This window comes from Electrophorus electricus, chromosome 18, assembly GCF_013358815.1.
Source record: "Electrophorus electricus isolate fEleEle1 chromosome 18, fEleEle1.pri, whole genome shotgun sequence".
Taxonomy (NCBI): Eukaryota; Metazoa; Chordata; class Actinopteri; order Gymnotiformes; family Gymnotidae; genus Electrophorus; species Electrophorus electricus.
Window position 1 is genome coordinate 15,832,416 of NC_049552.1, and position 16,541 is coordinate 15,848,956.

The 16,541-nt window shown below is 45.2% G+C and overlaps 1 protein-coding gene across 2 annotated transcripts in view; it reads left to right on the forward strand.

Annotated features, from left to right (window-relative positions):
- brinp2 (bone morphogenetic protein/retinoic acid inducible neural-specific 2) overlaps positions 1-16,541 on the forward strand; it is an 88,289-nt gene that overhangs the window by 36,237 nt on the left and 35,511 nt on the right. For both annotated transcript variants that reach the window (XM_027011356.2, XM_027011357.2), the window contains 3 exons: positions 359-680; positions 9,846-10,030; positions 11,057-11,238. In XM_027011356.2, coding sequence (XP_026867157.2) covers positions 409-680; positions 9,846-10,030; positions 11,057-11,238 — 639 coding nt within the window. In that variant the 5' untranslated portion in view covers positions 359-408. The remainder of the gene's footprint in view (positions 1-358; positions 681-9,845; positions 10,031-11,056; positions 11,239-16,541) is intronic.

The following is a 16,541-nucleotide window of genomic DNA, read 5'->3' on the forward strand; positions in this document are numbered from 1 at the left end:
TACACCGATACACGCTGAACAAAATATGTTGCTTAGATATGTGCCCAGAGAGATATTCTTTCACAACTATGACTGTATTTTCCTGAATTTCATACCTTTTAAGTGTAATGTGTTTTTCATTAAACTCTGAGTCTTCTTTCCTTGCACCGAGCCGTCACTGGTGCGGAACCAAAGAAACTGAACGTTTTCTGTTCATGTATTGAACAGTTCTTTGATTCTACGCAATGCAATTTATTCCAAAGCTGTTGAGAGTTTTTGCGTTGGAATCTATACGGACATGTGAGCCGGATAATCCAGATAACCCCCTGGCTGGGTAAGGCCTGTCTGACGCACCTTTTGTCTTTTCCTGTGATGCCAGGTCAGGAGGGATTGGCAGAAGAATGCTGACCGCGGGTGCCCAGGGGCAGGATGGCGTCGTGTTGGCCAAGAGCCGTGGGCGTTAGATGGTTCCTCTTAATGCTCCTCTGGTCCTGGGTGCCTCTGGGCCCGCTGACCTTGATCCTGACCGTGGCTGAGCGTCTGGAGCAGGCCACTTCCCCGTTCTCTGCCGGGGCCAGCCGGAGCGGCGGCCAGCTGGACTGGCTCCTGTCCGAAAAAGGACCTTTCCACCGCTGCCCGGAGTACGCCGAGTTCAAGGAGCGTTTTCAGCAAGGGTTTTCCACCCGCTACAAGATCTACAGGTGAGTTTCAGCTGACCTCCAGGTGATCTACCAATGAACCTCAGATGAACTAAAGTTGATTTTTTGCTTAGCTTCAGGTGAGCTACAGGTGATCTACTAATGAACCTCAGATCATCTAAATTTGAGGTTTAGCTGAGCTTCAGGTGAGCTACAGGTGATCTACTAATGAACCTCAGATTATCTAAAGTTGAGTTTTAGCTGAGCTTCGAGTGAGCTTCAGGTGAGCTACAGATGAGCTCACCTTTTCTGGCATCTGCTTTCAGAAAACACTAGCAAGCAAAACAAAGCAAAACTGTCGGTACAGTGGGTTGAATGCTCTGATAATACTGGAGCAGGCAGAAGTGCTGAAATGTGAGCTGATTTTTTATTTTATTTTAGACAGGTTTCCTTCATAATTCTGTTTACCAAGAAGTAAAGCAGGTTTCTGTGGCGGTTACCTTGAACAATAACAACGCAGGCTAGCAGAGGCAGCCAAGGGAGAATCTGAAGAGTGTGGCATTCTTTTGGTGGAGGTGTCAGGACAGGACCAGGCACATGACAGAAACGAGCCAGACCTGACGCCGCTCCTCACCCACGCTCTGTGGCAGATTCTGCAGTGACTAAGAAGAGTGACACACACACACACACACACACACACACAGCAGAGTGCCACAGTGAGCCATGTCTCTAACACCCACCCTGCCCACCCCGTATGTGCTTAGTTTCAACCGATCAGCAGGTTACCAATGAGAGAAACCGCGTGTTCCTACAATAATGGAATATTTTATTAGCTGTAGGATTTTGGGGAAATATGTATGGCTTATTGGAGGTTTTTCCGTCACAGTGCTATTAGTGGGAAGAAAACGTCATCAATCCCAAATTCAGATTATTTAAATAAGAAGAATGAATGCTTAATCTGCAGTACAGTGGGCATTCTTAACCATGCAAGCATGAACTTTGCAGTGCATGAAATCTAAACCTCATAACCTGAAAAACTCATTCGTTTTTATTAGAGCTTTTCTAATTGGTTTAAAGGATTCTGGATAAAAGTAATTTTAATCATTTTTTGATTTTTTGTTGTTTCAGAATTACTCCTTCAGGTTCTCTGCCATTTGAATAACACAACCAACATAGTAATGACACGACTAGGATTATAAAAAAACTTATAATGCAGTAAATGTGGTTTATATGTCTCTATGGTAAATACAGTTTGTATGTCTCTATTGTAAATTTGTTTTGTAGATCTCTATACGATAAATGTGGTTCATATATCTATACGCTAAACGCAGTTCGTATGTCTCTATGGTAAATGCGATTCGTATGTCTCTACGGTAAATGCGATTTGTATGTCAGTATGGTAAATGTGGTTCGTATGTCTCTATGGTAAATGTGGTTCATATATCTCTATACTAAATACGTTTGTGTGCCTCTATAGTAAATACAGTTCGTGTGTCTCTATAATAAATGCGGTTCATATGTCTCTATGGTAAGTGCGGTTCACGTGTCTCTATAGTAAATACGGTTCATATGTCTCTATAGTAAATGTGGTTCGTATGTTTCTATGGTAAATTCAGTTCATATGTCTGTATAGTAAATGTGGTTCGTATGTCTCTATGGTAAATTCGGTTCGTGTGTCTATAGTAAATGAGGTTCATATGTCTCTATAGTAAATGTGGTTCGTATGTTTCTATGGTAAATGCGGTTCGTATGTCTCTATAGTAATTGTGGTTCGTGTGTCTCTATCGTAAATACGGGTCAAGTGTCTCTATAGTAAATGTGGTTCGTATGACTCTATGGTAAATTCAGTTCATATGTCTCTATGGTAAATGTGGTTCATATGTCTCTATAGTAAATACGGTTTGTATGTCTCTATAGTAAATGTGGTTTGTGTGTCTCTGTGGTAAATGTGGTTTGTGTATCTATGGTAAATGCGTTTCGTATGTCTCTATAGTAAATACGGTTCGTATGTCTCTATAGCAACTGGTATGTGTGTCTCTATAGTAAATACAGTTTGTATGTCTCTATAGTAAATGTGGTTTGTGTGTCTCTATGGTAAATGTGGTTTGTGTGTCTCTATGGTAAATGTGTTTCGTATGTCTATAGTAAATACGGTTCGTATGTCTCTATAGTAACTGTGGTACATGTGTCTCTATAGTAAATGTGGTTCGTATGTTTCTATGGTAAATTCAGTTCATATGTCTGTATAGTAAATGTGGTTCGTATGTCTCTATGATAAATTCGGTTCGTGTGTCTCTATAGTAAATGTGGTTCGTATGTCTCTATGGTAAATTCGGTTCGTGTGTCTCTATAGTAAATGAGGTTCATATGTCTCTATAGTAAATGTGGTTCGTATGTCTTTATGATAAATTCGGTTCGTGTGTCTCTATAGTAAATGTGGTTCGTATGTCTCTATGATAAATTCGGTTCGTGTGTCTCTATAGTAAATGTGGTTCGTATGTCTCTATGGTAAATTCGGTTCGTGTGTCTCTATAGTAAATGTGGTTCGTATGTCTCTATGGTAAATTCAGTTCATATGTCTCTATAGTAAATGTGGTTCGTATGTCTCTGGTAAATTCGGTTCGTGTGTCTCTATAGTAAATGTGGTTCGTATGTCCCTGTCAGGTCTCTGGCTCTGATCTCTTTTCATTTCTCTACTGCTGAATAAATCATGTCTTAAGCTCTGATGAAAAGATGATGTGGGTAAATGCTTCTCCTTTCAGCTTTGGCTTTAGAAGATCCTTTAGTGCCAAGTGAAAATGTTCCTTAGGGCTTCTCGGCTCTTTTGCTGCCTCTAGATCTTTTGCAGCGTCTAGCTGAAAGCACAGTGAGTTGGGGTACAGGGCTCAGCTAAAGATTGCCAGGAAGGGCCTCATCCATGAAGTTTTTTCCCTACCAGGAGTGTAATTACTCCGGTAAGAGGCTGCCACACGTGGCGCTTTTCCACCAGTGAGGAGCCAGAACCGTTTCATTTCACGCTCCTAATTCTTAACCGTTCGGTGCGTTTCCACCAAAATAAACAGGTCCTGGAACCCAAAGAGTTCAATCCAAGCTGGAACCAAAGAATAGTGGGTGTTTCAGCATGAACTGTGATGACATGCAGGGGGCGTGTCATGTGGGGGGCGTGTCATGCAGGGGGCGTGTCATGCAGGGGGCATACCCAGTTGTAGAGGAAAGCGTTATTGGTGTTATTTACCAGCACATAATATCGTGCTCGATAGCGAGCTAACAGACCAGCAAACCTGACAACTGTGGCGCTGAATTCAGCTACAAAAACGGTTGAACCTGACCCTGCATCTCCGTCCACGCTGGCCAATAATGATGATAGGTTGATTACGTTTATTTCCACGACTATTTAATATTGTTAATATCAACAGTATTCATTATCTGTTATTATTATTATATATCTTTATTATCACCAATAGTTGGATAAAAACAACCATCTGTCACAAAGCACAAGCGACCTCAGGTCAGCCACCTTGTTTCCTCCTGCTGTGCACCGTGCCATGGCCTCGGCTGAAGACGCACCTCGGTTCCAATAGAACCTGGTCCACACGCAGGCCGGTTCTCAGAAGAGCACCCAGAACCAGATTGGAACCCGTTCCTCATTGGTGGAATAGGGCTAAGAACGATTCATCTCTTCACATGGATTTTATTCTTTTCAAAATATTTCTGAATAAATATATCTCACAAACTTTGCCAGTGCAGTAAAGTCTATATTTGTGCAGCCCAGTCGAGCTCAGTGGATTAAAACTAAAATGCTCCATTTTATTTATGGACTTTTTTTTGGGGGGGAGGTGTATTTGTTTCATTATTTTGGAATTAAAGAAATAGTAATTATAAAAGTTATGGAAGCATGAATTGATAGGGTGCAGATGCCCTGTTTAAGCAAACATTTGAATAGTTGGTCGAACACTACTTTTTAATTACCCAGACGCTTTGAGCAGCATTCACGGAGCAAACACTAAAGAGGAGAATGTGTCAGCGACTTTAACCTTCACTGTCGTCTGCCTTCACAGACAGAAACCATGAACAAGTGCGTGAGTCGTGAGTCATCATCAGTCTGTGAAAGCCCAGCACCCCATTTGAAAGCAGAATCAGTGGAAACCAGTTTGCCATTCTAGAACAGCACTGGTGTACTGTACGTAAAAAAAAAAACTGGTCATGACTAAGTTTGCTATCATGCTCGAAATTCTAAAACAGTAAAAAGTGTGTACTCAAAATAAATGCCCAGAAATAAAAGGTGGCATACTCTGTTGTTAAAATATAACAGCAACAACAAGAAGAAAAAAGACATTCATTGTCTGTTTTCTTCATTCGTTATGTTGGGCGCGTGACGCTCGTTTGATGTGAGCTTTAACAACTGATGCATTATTGGTGTCGCAGTCCGTGTTCAGATGATGATGGTGAGCCTGGTGTTCGCTGCATGGCTGTGGCCCGCCCCGCTTCCGTGGGTGGACTCTGGCCCTTTCGCTCTCTCTCTCCGCCCCCTGCCTGTGTGCGAGCCAGCTCATCCAAAGCGCAGCGTGGTCCGAGCGCCTGGGCGTGAGACCCCCACTGAACCGTGATGGACTCCAAGAGGCCCTGCCAGAACTGTTTCAAAGGCTGACTTACAGGGCAAAATGTGGATTTTTACTCTCGCAAAAACTGATGGCGTGTGTGTGTAGGGGGGTGGGTGGCTGCCTGTGTGTATGGCCGTCTGTGTGTGTGTGTGTGTGTGTGTGGGTGGCTGCGTGCATGCATGGCTGTATGTGTGTGTGTGTGTGTGTGTGTGTGTGGGTGTGTGTGTGTGGGTGGCTGCGTGCATGCACGGCTGTGTGTGTGTATGTGTGTGTGGGTCGCTGCGTGCATGCACGGCTGTGTGTGTGTGTGTGTGTGTGTGTGTGTGTGTGTGTGTGTGGGTGGCTGCGTGCATGCATGGCTGTGTGTGTGTGTGTGTGTGTGTGTGTGTGTGGGTGTGTGTGTGTGGGTGGCTGCGTGCATGCACGGCTGTGTGTGTGTGTGTGTGTGTGTGTGTGTGTGGGTGTGTGTGTGTGGGTCGCTGCGTGCATGCATGGCTCTGTGTGTGTGTGTGTGTGTCTGTGTGTGTGTGTCTGTGTGTGTGCTTATGTATGCTTCACGGTTCAGTTGCGATGCATAAACATCACTGATCTCACTGGGCAGAGAAAGGAGACCCACCCCCTACCCCACCCCCTACCCCAGCCAGCCATTTTAATCACACTGGCCTTTTGATATGATAAGGGCACTTTCTCTAAAAGGAGAGCTGGAGACAGAGCATGTCTCCTCCTGCCCAGCGTGGTGGGGGGGGTCATGCCTGCACCTTGTGACAAGGTGCTCGTGCCTTTCTGCTCCACCTCCTGCCTCACGGCTCCCTGCTCCTCTTTAGGGACTTACTCCACGCTGAGGGATTCTCCACAGTGAGTTCAACGGTCTTTAGTCATTGCCCTGACACCAGCGGGGATTTCTGAGCCTAAGAGCCCAGGGAGGCATGCTTGCGTAATGATACGTCTGCCGTAGCCACAGTGGCAGGTGTTTAAAGAGCGAGCGTTCAGCCGAGCTTCAGCTGCGCACTGGAAACATTTCAACCTTTTCTTTTGCACGGTGTGGAGATACATGCCGTAGCCCTGTCATCAACTGCACAGCACACGTCTTTCTGTGCAAGTCTGCTCTCCAAAAGAGCATTCTAGGATAACGTGGATTTACTCTTGGCTGGCACAGTGGCCCGAGCCCAACACCAGCGCTGTTATTGCGTTTCGGCCAGCTAAGGGGTGTTTACTACTTGGTAGACAGGAAGGAGAGGTGATGATGTTGTGCCGTTCCCCCGGGCGAGCTTGGGAAGATGGATGAACTCCCATCCAAGCCTCTACCTGTGGGCCTCTGTGTCTTGGGCCACATGAGATGACAGGAATCGCAACCAGGAGGGGCGTGACGCACCAAGGCGAAGTCCCAAGGGGACCCTGTAACCTAGTAACAGCTGGTTGCCAGAGACAATTCAGAGAGTGCATGAGCAGGGAAACGTGCACCGTGGGGGGAACAGCTCCAGCCGCAAGTGACCAGCTACACAAGAACGTACAAACTGGGCCTTGAAATTAACCAGCCATGTCTCAGAGGAGTCGGGAGGCTTGATGATGCGTATCTGATGACTGTATTGCTTTTTCATAGGAGATCAGAGTGTAGAATTAATGAGGGGAATATCTGGCAACCTTGGATATGTACGCTTCAAAATGGAATTTCAGAGAGTGCGGTGTGTGGGCGGCCGGGGTTGAGGCTCAGTGCTTTTGTGTTCTGGTTACTTGATGTAATTTGCCACTTCAGTCTCTCACTATAGAACGTTTCAGAAAACATTGTTCAGGGTTCCACTGTCCAGCATCGCATCTCACATTGACTACTAATGTTTGTGTTCAAAACTTCCAAAGAGTTTTGCTGAGGTACTTATTTATTTATTTATTGGGTGGGTGTTTGTTTGTTTGTGTCTGTTTTGCTGAAAGCAGGATCCTTTTAATTCCTTTGACTACTTAGTGTACTAAGCTTTAACCAAACCATGGTTAACATCACGTTAAATAAATAACAATAGTGTTAGTGGAGTAAGTTTATTTTATATTTATATTTATTGAATTTCCTTTCAAAAACAGCTCAGGTCAGTGTTTCACTTCACAGGGCAGTGGCCCACTGAAGTGTGGTTTCTAAATATATTTTGGAGGGTGGGTTTGAATAGTATTTCCCTGAGCATCAGAGGTACATCAGGACACCAGTCATTTTAATATTCCAGACCGTAACTTCCTTCGCGCCCCAGAAGTTTTATTCCATTTCCTGTTTTCCCCTCCAACAGAGAGCGGTACACTTTCTGTAATTTCTAATCCACATTTAAAAGCGTAATTTATCAGGATGAGTCTGAGTGGATGGATAAACCGCATCTCAGTAACTACTGCTCAGGTTTGCTTAAACATGTTGGCCAAGAACTTTCGCCCCAGCGTGTGGGTGTTTGAAGTCATGTCACTCCTGGCAGATTTATATCCAATTAGACGTGAGAAAGTGCCTAGGTCAACATGTGCCTGATGAGGGCAATGATTTCAGTCTAAGCTCGAATCGGTTCGTCTCTTGACATTTCGAGAGAATCGTCATCTTCCAGCAATTTGGAAATGCAAATGAAAGCGCGCACTCTCCCTCGTGCTCAAAATGGCGTGACATGATATACGATCGCCTCATGTCTGAGAAATCTGCGTCTGCTATTATGATTTTCTCATCCCATGGCGCTGAGACGCCAGTGTTAAAGCTGAGAACGTAATTAAAGTGTTCTGCAAGTCCGTGTGAACAATGAACAAGACTCAGCTCATTTCCTCTGAATGCTCAGCCTTTGCTATTTAGGTCAACGCAAAAAGAGAGAACCATGCAGAGGCACCCCCCGACACACACACAGAGAGAGAGAGAAATATGGATGATAGATAGATAGATAGATAGATAGATAGATAGATAGATAGATAGATAGATAGATAGATAGATAGATAGATAGATAGATAGATAGATAGTATTATAGCTTTGATGGATAATTTAAGATTCTTGGAGCATTTAAGTGAGCTAAATTGGAGGTAAAGTGTCACTAGGCGTACATTATTTTTCTGAGTGCAAACACCGGGAGAGTGCGCGTACTGGCAGCACGCGGTTCACGGGGGAACGGAAGCTGCCAGTAATTGTTATTCATTATTCTCTCCCGCTCCACAAACCAAACTCCGCGTGTAACGCGGCAACTTCCGCCTGAAATTCTCCTGTTCGTAATCACGACGTAATTCAATATGTCGAGGAAAACGAGGCCTAATTACATGTTGCTCTCGGTAGTTGGCGTCTTCGCTCCATGTGATTTTAATAAGTGGTGGATTTTTGAGGAGTGGCGTATCTCTGGGGACACGGCCCATGCCGGAGTTTGACAGACAGCCCAACACAAGCAAGCATGCAGACCCAGTTTCCAGTGCGATGCTACACATCAGCGATTCTGTGAGGAGCACAGAAACGCCGCGAGTTACGAAAACCAGCTGAACCGAATTCCTAAATGCCACTCGAGCATGTTCAGTTACATAAACACAGAATAATTCCTTAATTATCTTCAGAGCTGGATTACAAATTTAAAATAGAACTTGTGTATGCTATTTCCACTAGTAGTTCTTGCCAAATGACATGATGTTGGAAACAAGGCTACTTGGCTTACACAAACCACACTGGCTGAGTTTCACATTTTCAGCACCGAAGAACAGTTTGTTGTGACGCTCTCGTTGGCGTGTACCAGATATTCCAGATGAAGATATTTACATTAAAATAAGCAGTGCTAAAGTGCTACGGTGCTGTCTGCGAGAGGGGATCAGCTGTGGTGTGTTTTTGGGTGAATGTGCACTGCTACCCAGCTGAGCTCCAGGTGCAATCAGAAGGCGCTAAAACCCTTTAATTAAGACCATCGATCATCATTAGCTTATGCATGGACAAGCAGCACTTTGCTAATTAACTCTTGGAGATCACGGCGCGCAGCATTAAGCCCGATGGGCTATACTCTCCGCTAATACTTCCAAGCGAACTAATCTTGTGATCTGCCCTTACAGAAGAATAAGTTTTACTTAAGATAAGCCTGGTACTTTGCTAAGAAATGCTGTGTTGTGAAATCTTTAAGCTTAATTTCTGACATTAGCACAAAGGCCATCCCCCCTCCCCGTCTATATAAGTGCTGATATAGACTCTGTGTTTTGGTGCTGGAAGATAAATTGTGGCCACAAGCAAGCGAGGACAGTGTCTCCATGCAGAGGCTAACAATAGCTGTCAACGTGAATCATGAAAAGTGCACACTGGTTATGGATTATGTTTGTGCTCCATTAAAATCAAAGGCATCAATATTCAGACCTACGCATTGATGCATGTTTATACAGCAGCCTGTTTTATGCTGATATCAGCATAGATTTTCTACTCATACATAAACACTCAATCACACACACACACACACACACACACACACACACACACACACACACACACACACACACACACACACACACACACCACCACCACCACCTCCAGTTCCAAGTACCCTTGTCCCAAAAACCAGAAACAAATTTGGATCCCAACCCGCAGCACAGACCCGACTTTAAGACCGTGGTCCAATTCGTTTTCAGTTCGGTCACTGGAAAGTGACGAGTGTTTTTTCTTTTGCAGAGAATTCAGTCACTGGAAAGTGAACAGCTTGGCCACAGAGAAGAGGGGCTTCTTCAAGGTGCCGCTGGCCCCCGAGTTCCTGCGTAACCTACGCCTGCTGGGACGGAGGCCAAGCCTGCAGCAGGTCCACGAAAACCTGATCAAAAAATACGGAACGCACTTCTTAGTCTCGGCCACGCTCGGAGGTGAGCTTGTAAACGAATGTATTGATTGTAGTACCCGTCGCTCTGTGACAGGGTCTTGTTGAATTTTCCGCTGCTAATTGATACATAATATCAGAAATGGGACTACACTGACAACCCCAGTGACAGAATTGGGGCTTACGGGTTGTTGTTGTTGTTGTTTTTTTACGCCGCGTCGGGAACCCTATCCAACCCGTCCACCTGGCTCGCACCGCATTTATCAACTGGACAGCTTGTCCATAGACTGGTTCCTAAGTAAGATCAGGGTGCTAATTATGATGCCAGTCATTGGTGGATGTGCACAGTGAAGCTACAGTGAAGAGAAAACAGACAGTGGTGCCAAAGCCTCAGTGAATGCTGGGTAATTAACCAGTCACGCAGTAGAAAGTAGGATGGGACAGCTGACTGAATACTAATCAGACTGAAGTGAAAAATACCAGTGTTGCTATGTGTGAGAAAGAGAGAGACTTCGACAGCAAAGCGAGACAATTTCTCACTGTCTATTGGGCTAGATTTTTGTTTAGTCAATGCTCCTTAATAAGTGGAACATGCATGCACACGTAAAGTACGATGCCTGTGGCTCCATAGTCTTCTTCTGCTTTGAATAACTCAAAGTGGCATCTTTAAATCAAGATTTATTGGTTTCGAACCACATGTCATTTCTTAGCTTTTGAGTCGCTACTGCTCTGCCTGCTTTTTGTAAAGAAATTCCAGTCGAGTCCAGCAGAAGGGGACCTCTTGGTCTACATCCTTAGTTTGTCCCCTTTGTGAGCAAACGTGAGCCTGAGATGTTTAAGAGCTGCAGAATGCTACTGTGTCTGGCTGCACTGAGGTGGCGGTAGTTATAACAGAATAAAAACACCAACAGGCTCGGGGTTTGGGGTGACAGGATCATGAACTTGCATTCCACGCAAACTGAAACATGCCTGCCCATATACTTCAGTCCCAAACAGTGTGCACAGAGTGCACTGCAGACCTGGGTCGACCTCTGACCTTAATGCCTGGGCTCTGTGTGGGTCTCTTTTGAAGGGGAGGAGTCGCTCACCATCTTCCTGGACAAGCAGAAACTTGGTAAGAAGTCCGAGGGAAGTGGGAACAGCTCGGCGGTGTCCCTGGAGATCTTGCACCAGCTGGCGGCCTCCTACTTCACCGACCGAGAGGGCACCCTCCGGAGGCTCCACCATCTGCAGATTGCCACCTCTGCTATCAAGGTAAATATTTGCTGTTTCCCATCTCTTCAGACTGCGAACTTCAGGCATCCCTTCAGTATGGCACAACTAGCATATTAGGTGATTCCACAAAGTGCACTTACATCATTTAGCTGATGCTTTTATCCAAAAAAAAACCCCACAACTCTCTCTAAGTACAACTTGAGCAATTGAGAGTTAAGGGTCTTGCTCAGGGGCAGTGGTGGGGTTTAACCACTGAGCTACCACAGCTCTACACTTCCTCTACTCCTGCCATACAACAACATAGGCATGGACTGTCATTGTAAGCGTTCTATCAAATTTAACTTGATTCACTTCAAATTGATTTGTATATCACATTTTACGATGTGTTGCCACAAAGCGGCTTTCCAGAAATCACACATGCAGAGAGTTGGGATCCAGGTACGTATTGAGCAAGCTGAGGTAGAAGAGGAAGGAAAATCTGCAATACAACAAGCAAAAGAATCCTGGAGAAGAACCAAGGCAAAGAGAGAGGAATCCCCTCCTCTGGTCGACACCAGATGGCAAACTAATAACACATAATGAATAAAGTTGCTTTTGTTTTTAACTTTAACTTGCCATCAAACTTATAAGCGCCTTAAGAGATGACTCAGAAATATTTGGCAGAGGTACTCTGCCTATTCAGTGAACTAATTAGTAGTTCTGTTCGGAGTCCAAACGGTAAACAAGTAAACACATTCTAGCAGGAGCGTTGATGGCAGTGGCGACGGTCTCGTCAGTAAAGTCTCCTTGGAAGTCTCTAGGAATTGTTCATCTCTTCAGGAGATTACATGGAACATGCAGATAATGGACATGTGGATGAGCCAGCCAGGTACTGCTGGAGGGTCTGTGGTGGTCAGGCTGGTCTGATGGGCAGACAGAAATAGTTATCTCTGTTTAGAATGAGTGCTACAGAGTATAACAGAGACTATAAATTAGACTTTAACAGCTTAGCTAAAAGGGAGAGCCAGAAGGTAGCACAGGCATGAGGGCTCTCTGAGTCACCAGCACCCTACGCTCCACCATCCACACGGGCGTGAGGCTCTCTGAGACACCAGCACCCTACGCTCCACCATCAACACAGGCGTGAGGCTCCCTGAGACACCAGCACCCTACGCTCCACCATCAACACAGGCGTGAGGCTCCCTGAGACACCAGCACCCTACGGTCCACCATCAACACGGGCGTGAGGCTCCCTGAGACACCAGCACCCTACGGTCCACCATCAACACGGGCGTGAGGCTCCCTGAGACACCAGCACCCTATGCTCCACCATCAGCACGGGCGTGAGACTCCCTGAGACACCAGCACCCTACGCTCCACCATCAGCACGGGCGTGAGGTTCTCTGAGACACCAACATCATATGCTCCACCATTAACACACCTCTGTGTACATGTGAGAGCGGTGAGATGACATCACCAACATTTTCAACCTAGATTGTTTCTGAGTCCTGAGCACTGACCAAAATGGTATTCCAAAGATGGGGGGGTTATATGAAAATACTCTTTCCCTTCTGTTCTACGTACTAACAATTAACCAGCACCTCGTGGTCTAAGCAGTCATCAAGCTTCGTAATGGGAAACCAGTTCATCTAGATACCAAAGAGCAATGAGTTTGGTATGTCAGGAACAGAAATCACTAACCACTAATCACTAACCACTAATCACTAATCACTAATCACTACGGAATTTGTTACAACACTGTCAGTGCAATCTAATGTGGTCAAACAATCTACAGATTACTGAAACTCTTATGGACTCTTTACTGCTGCAGACTGCTGGTATCTGAGATTCAATATCTGGTTTTTAGTTTAGACATTTTTTTTGGATAGTAATCTGGGATTATTTTTACTGTTTTCGACGGAAGAGGAAAGACACATGTTGCACGTGCTGGAAGTGTCCTACAGTGCTGTATAAGACGGTCTTTCTGAGCAGAGTGGGATATTGCCAGTTTAGTCAAACTCCATTTACGTTCAAGCTGTCTGAAATTTTGCTTTAACGTACATGTATGCTCACTGTACCAGGGGACGAGTTTTCACTCAAGATCTTTCAGTCCATTTTGGTGTCCCATCACGTAAGCGAGACGTGTACCCCAAGAGTTCCCTCATGTTGTCTAACTCATTGGATTTATTTGGAGAGTTATGGGTTACCTGCGGAGACTCCAGTGGTCTGTGGGAGAACGGCTATGTTGACTCCAAGAGTTAATATTAAGTCAGTGTAACGGTAAGCCCCGTTACCATCTGTCTGAAACAAACGCAGTCTAAAATGGACAGGAAGGCTTTTCTCTGTGGTCCCTCTGCTATTCAGAATGAATATTGAAATTTCCTGCTATTACTCTTTCATCCATAGATTAAGGCCCTGGTGGCCTATAAAAAGTAATTAGAAAGAAGATTTCTTATTTGTAGATCAATCAGGCAGTTACATTCAGATAATGAATTTCAAAGGAAAAGAATTTTAACCTGTTTCCTGATTGATGCCTTGGGCTTTGTTATAAATGATTGCTATTCCTCCTCCACAGCTAACCAAATGAGGGCTGTGAACTTTGTGGTCCCTTGTGGGTGTGGCCTCATTTAAAACCAAGTATTCTTCCCAATCTGACCTTTACGTCTGTACAGACACAGGGCATCAAGACCCTGATCATCAAATACATCTGCAAACACACACAGTTCCAAGTTTCTTCAGTAAAAGTTGATGTAAGAAAGGTGTAATGGAGGCTGTTTCTGTGGCAGTTCTTTAGCAATATAAATGTCTTAGTGTGACTTTTAAACAGGTTTGCCAGCACCGTGGTGGATTCGAGTGGCTCTCTGAACCACAGCAGCTGAGTGGGAGTGCGGGATCACCAGTATCTTCTGACTGAGGCACAGAGGCTCCTTTAGCCTGAACTTTGTACAAAGGCATTGTTCACTGAGTACAACGTTTTTCAAATCAGAAAGTGGTTTGTGAAGTGCGTTGTGCAAATACTGTACTACAGCATTACCAAGAACTCTCTAAACAGTAAACACCTTACTTGATCCTATTAAAGGTCACATTATCATATTATCAAGCTTCTCTCATTTTTTGTTGTTGTTTATGTGTATATTTATTTTAGGTTTATTATATATATTTATTTTATATATATATAATTGTTTATTTATTTATTTGTTTGTTTGTTTTTATTCTCATGAATATATATGGACAAGAAGGTTATGATTTCCGCTCTTCAGTCCAAGGAAGCAGTCGAGCTCTTGTGCGGTAATCACAAGTGTGTGTTGTGCGTTGGCATGCGATACACCGAAGGACTGCGCATGCTGGACAATAATGACATTGTGAGTTTCATTAGCCAGAGCTTTCTCGACACAGCATCTGAAGAGAAATCCAATTTGCTGGGATGTTTTATGAATCCTCTATCAAAGTACACGACCACGGAGAAGCAGGGATCCATCTCCTTTATATAAGCGACATATGCCAGCGAGCGGCTTTCAGCAGCAAGCACTGGGGGTCTGGGGGTACCATCAACTGACAGCCCATCAGTTTGCAGCAATATAAAAACAGACCCATTATCATGTTTTCACAAGGTGCAGGTTATTGTATTAGCTTTTTCAGTTGATTCCACTCCTGCGCGTAGCGTCTGTATCAGGGCTTGTCCAGCCTGAGAGGCCATGTGAGTGGTGTCAGGTGTGTGATGGAAGGCAGCCGCCCACCTGCCAGGTGTGTTCATTAGAGGACAGCTAACGAGACGATACAGCAGCACGTGTCCATTCCAGGATGCTTTATCTGGTACTGATTGTGCAAATCAGACGAATTGTGCTGGGCACCAAGGCAGGGGCATGTTATAACAGGCTCATCAATAATCCCATAAAGGCCAATCAATTCCACTTCCCGCCCTGGGAAGTGGGCAGAGCGGCGCACCCGAGACGTTGCCGTTAGCGACGTTTCCCTTCCTCTGCGTAAGAAGCAGAGGCTTGCGGAGCTAGAATATAGTAAACGCCACCGGGGGCCGCCTGCACTGTGATCAGGTCAAGGACAAGCAAAGACACCTGGCTGCAGGGGGCGTGGTTGCCACACGTCTGTGTTGTGCTCACTCAGGAATGCCAGTGAGGACTACAGTGCTCGTGTGCAAGCTGCAGAAATGTAGGGGCCTTCAGCGTAATGCTAACCTATCCCTGTTGATATTGGAGCGTGTCTCCGATGCTGCACTTGACATGGCCATGTGCTTGTGCCAAGCTTAATAACGTTAACCTAGTACTACAGCTGCCCACGAAGGACCCACCCGATATATACATTTGTCATAATGACATACTATTAACAGTCACCTCTATGTAGGACAGATATATCTGATATCCTTTCCAAGCTCAGCCCTGGAACACAGGAATGTTGGTGAGGCAAAACTGTGTGGAAAAGTGTGCATCGTTTATATGAGGAGTTATGCGTTTTGTGGGAAGAGACAAGGTCATACGCGTCCCCCTGGGTAAAGTCTTGAGCGAATGTGTGTTACGGGTTTACAGGACATTTTGCAATGTGAGCATTGCACAGTACAGGCTGGTTTATTGTGAACTGTCAGAAAGCTGGACTGATGGTGTGTGATCACTATTGCCAGAGTGATGGTGTGTGATCACTATTGCCAGAGTGATGGTGTGTGTGTGATCACTATAGCCAGAGTCATGGTGTGTGTGATCCCTACAGCCAGAGTGATGGAGTGTGTGTGATGCCTACACCCAGAGTGATGGTGTGTGTGGGTGTGTGTGAGTCTCTGTCTGGGTGTTTGTGTGTGTGTGTGTGATTGATCATTATAGCCAGAGTGATGGTGTGTGTGTGTGTGTGATCACTATAGCCAGAGTGATGGAGTGTGTGTGATCACTATAGCCAGAGTGATGGTGTGTGATGCCTATAGCCAGAGTGATGTGTGTGTGTGATCACTATAGCCAGAGTGATGGTGTGTGTGTGAGCCCTACAGCCAGAGTGATGCTGTGTGATCCCTATAGAGCGTCTCTGTCCTCTCAGCAGGGGGGACATTTGGCACCTCCCCCCACCTGCCCACAGAGAGTTCTCTGGAGATGTGCAACACCACCATCATCTGTCAAGTCTGGTGAAGCACTTGAGAGTGTGTGTGTGTGCGCTAAAAGTGCTGTCAAACTCTGTACACTCCTAAACATCTGAATTGGAGCTGGCGTGATGTTCTCGGGCCGCACGGCTGAATGCGCTTTAACACGCTGGCCGGGCAGGCAGCTTTGATAAATGAGTCTATCCCATATGCAATTCACCTACGACTGGGAACGCAACCAGATCAGCTTATAGCTCTTAAGAGAGCAAGATATTCCCAATATCCG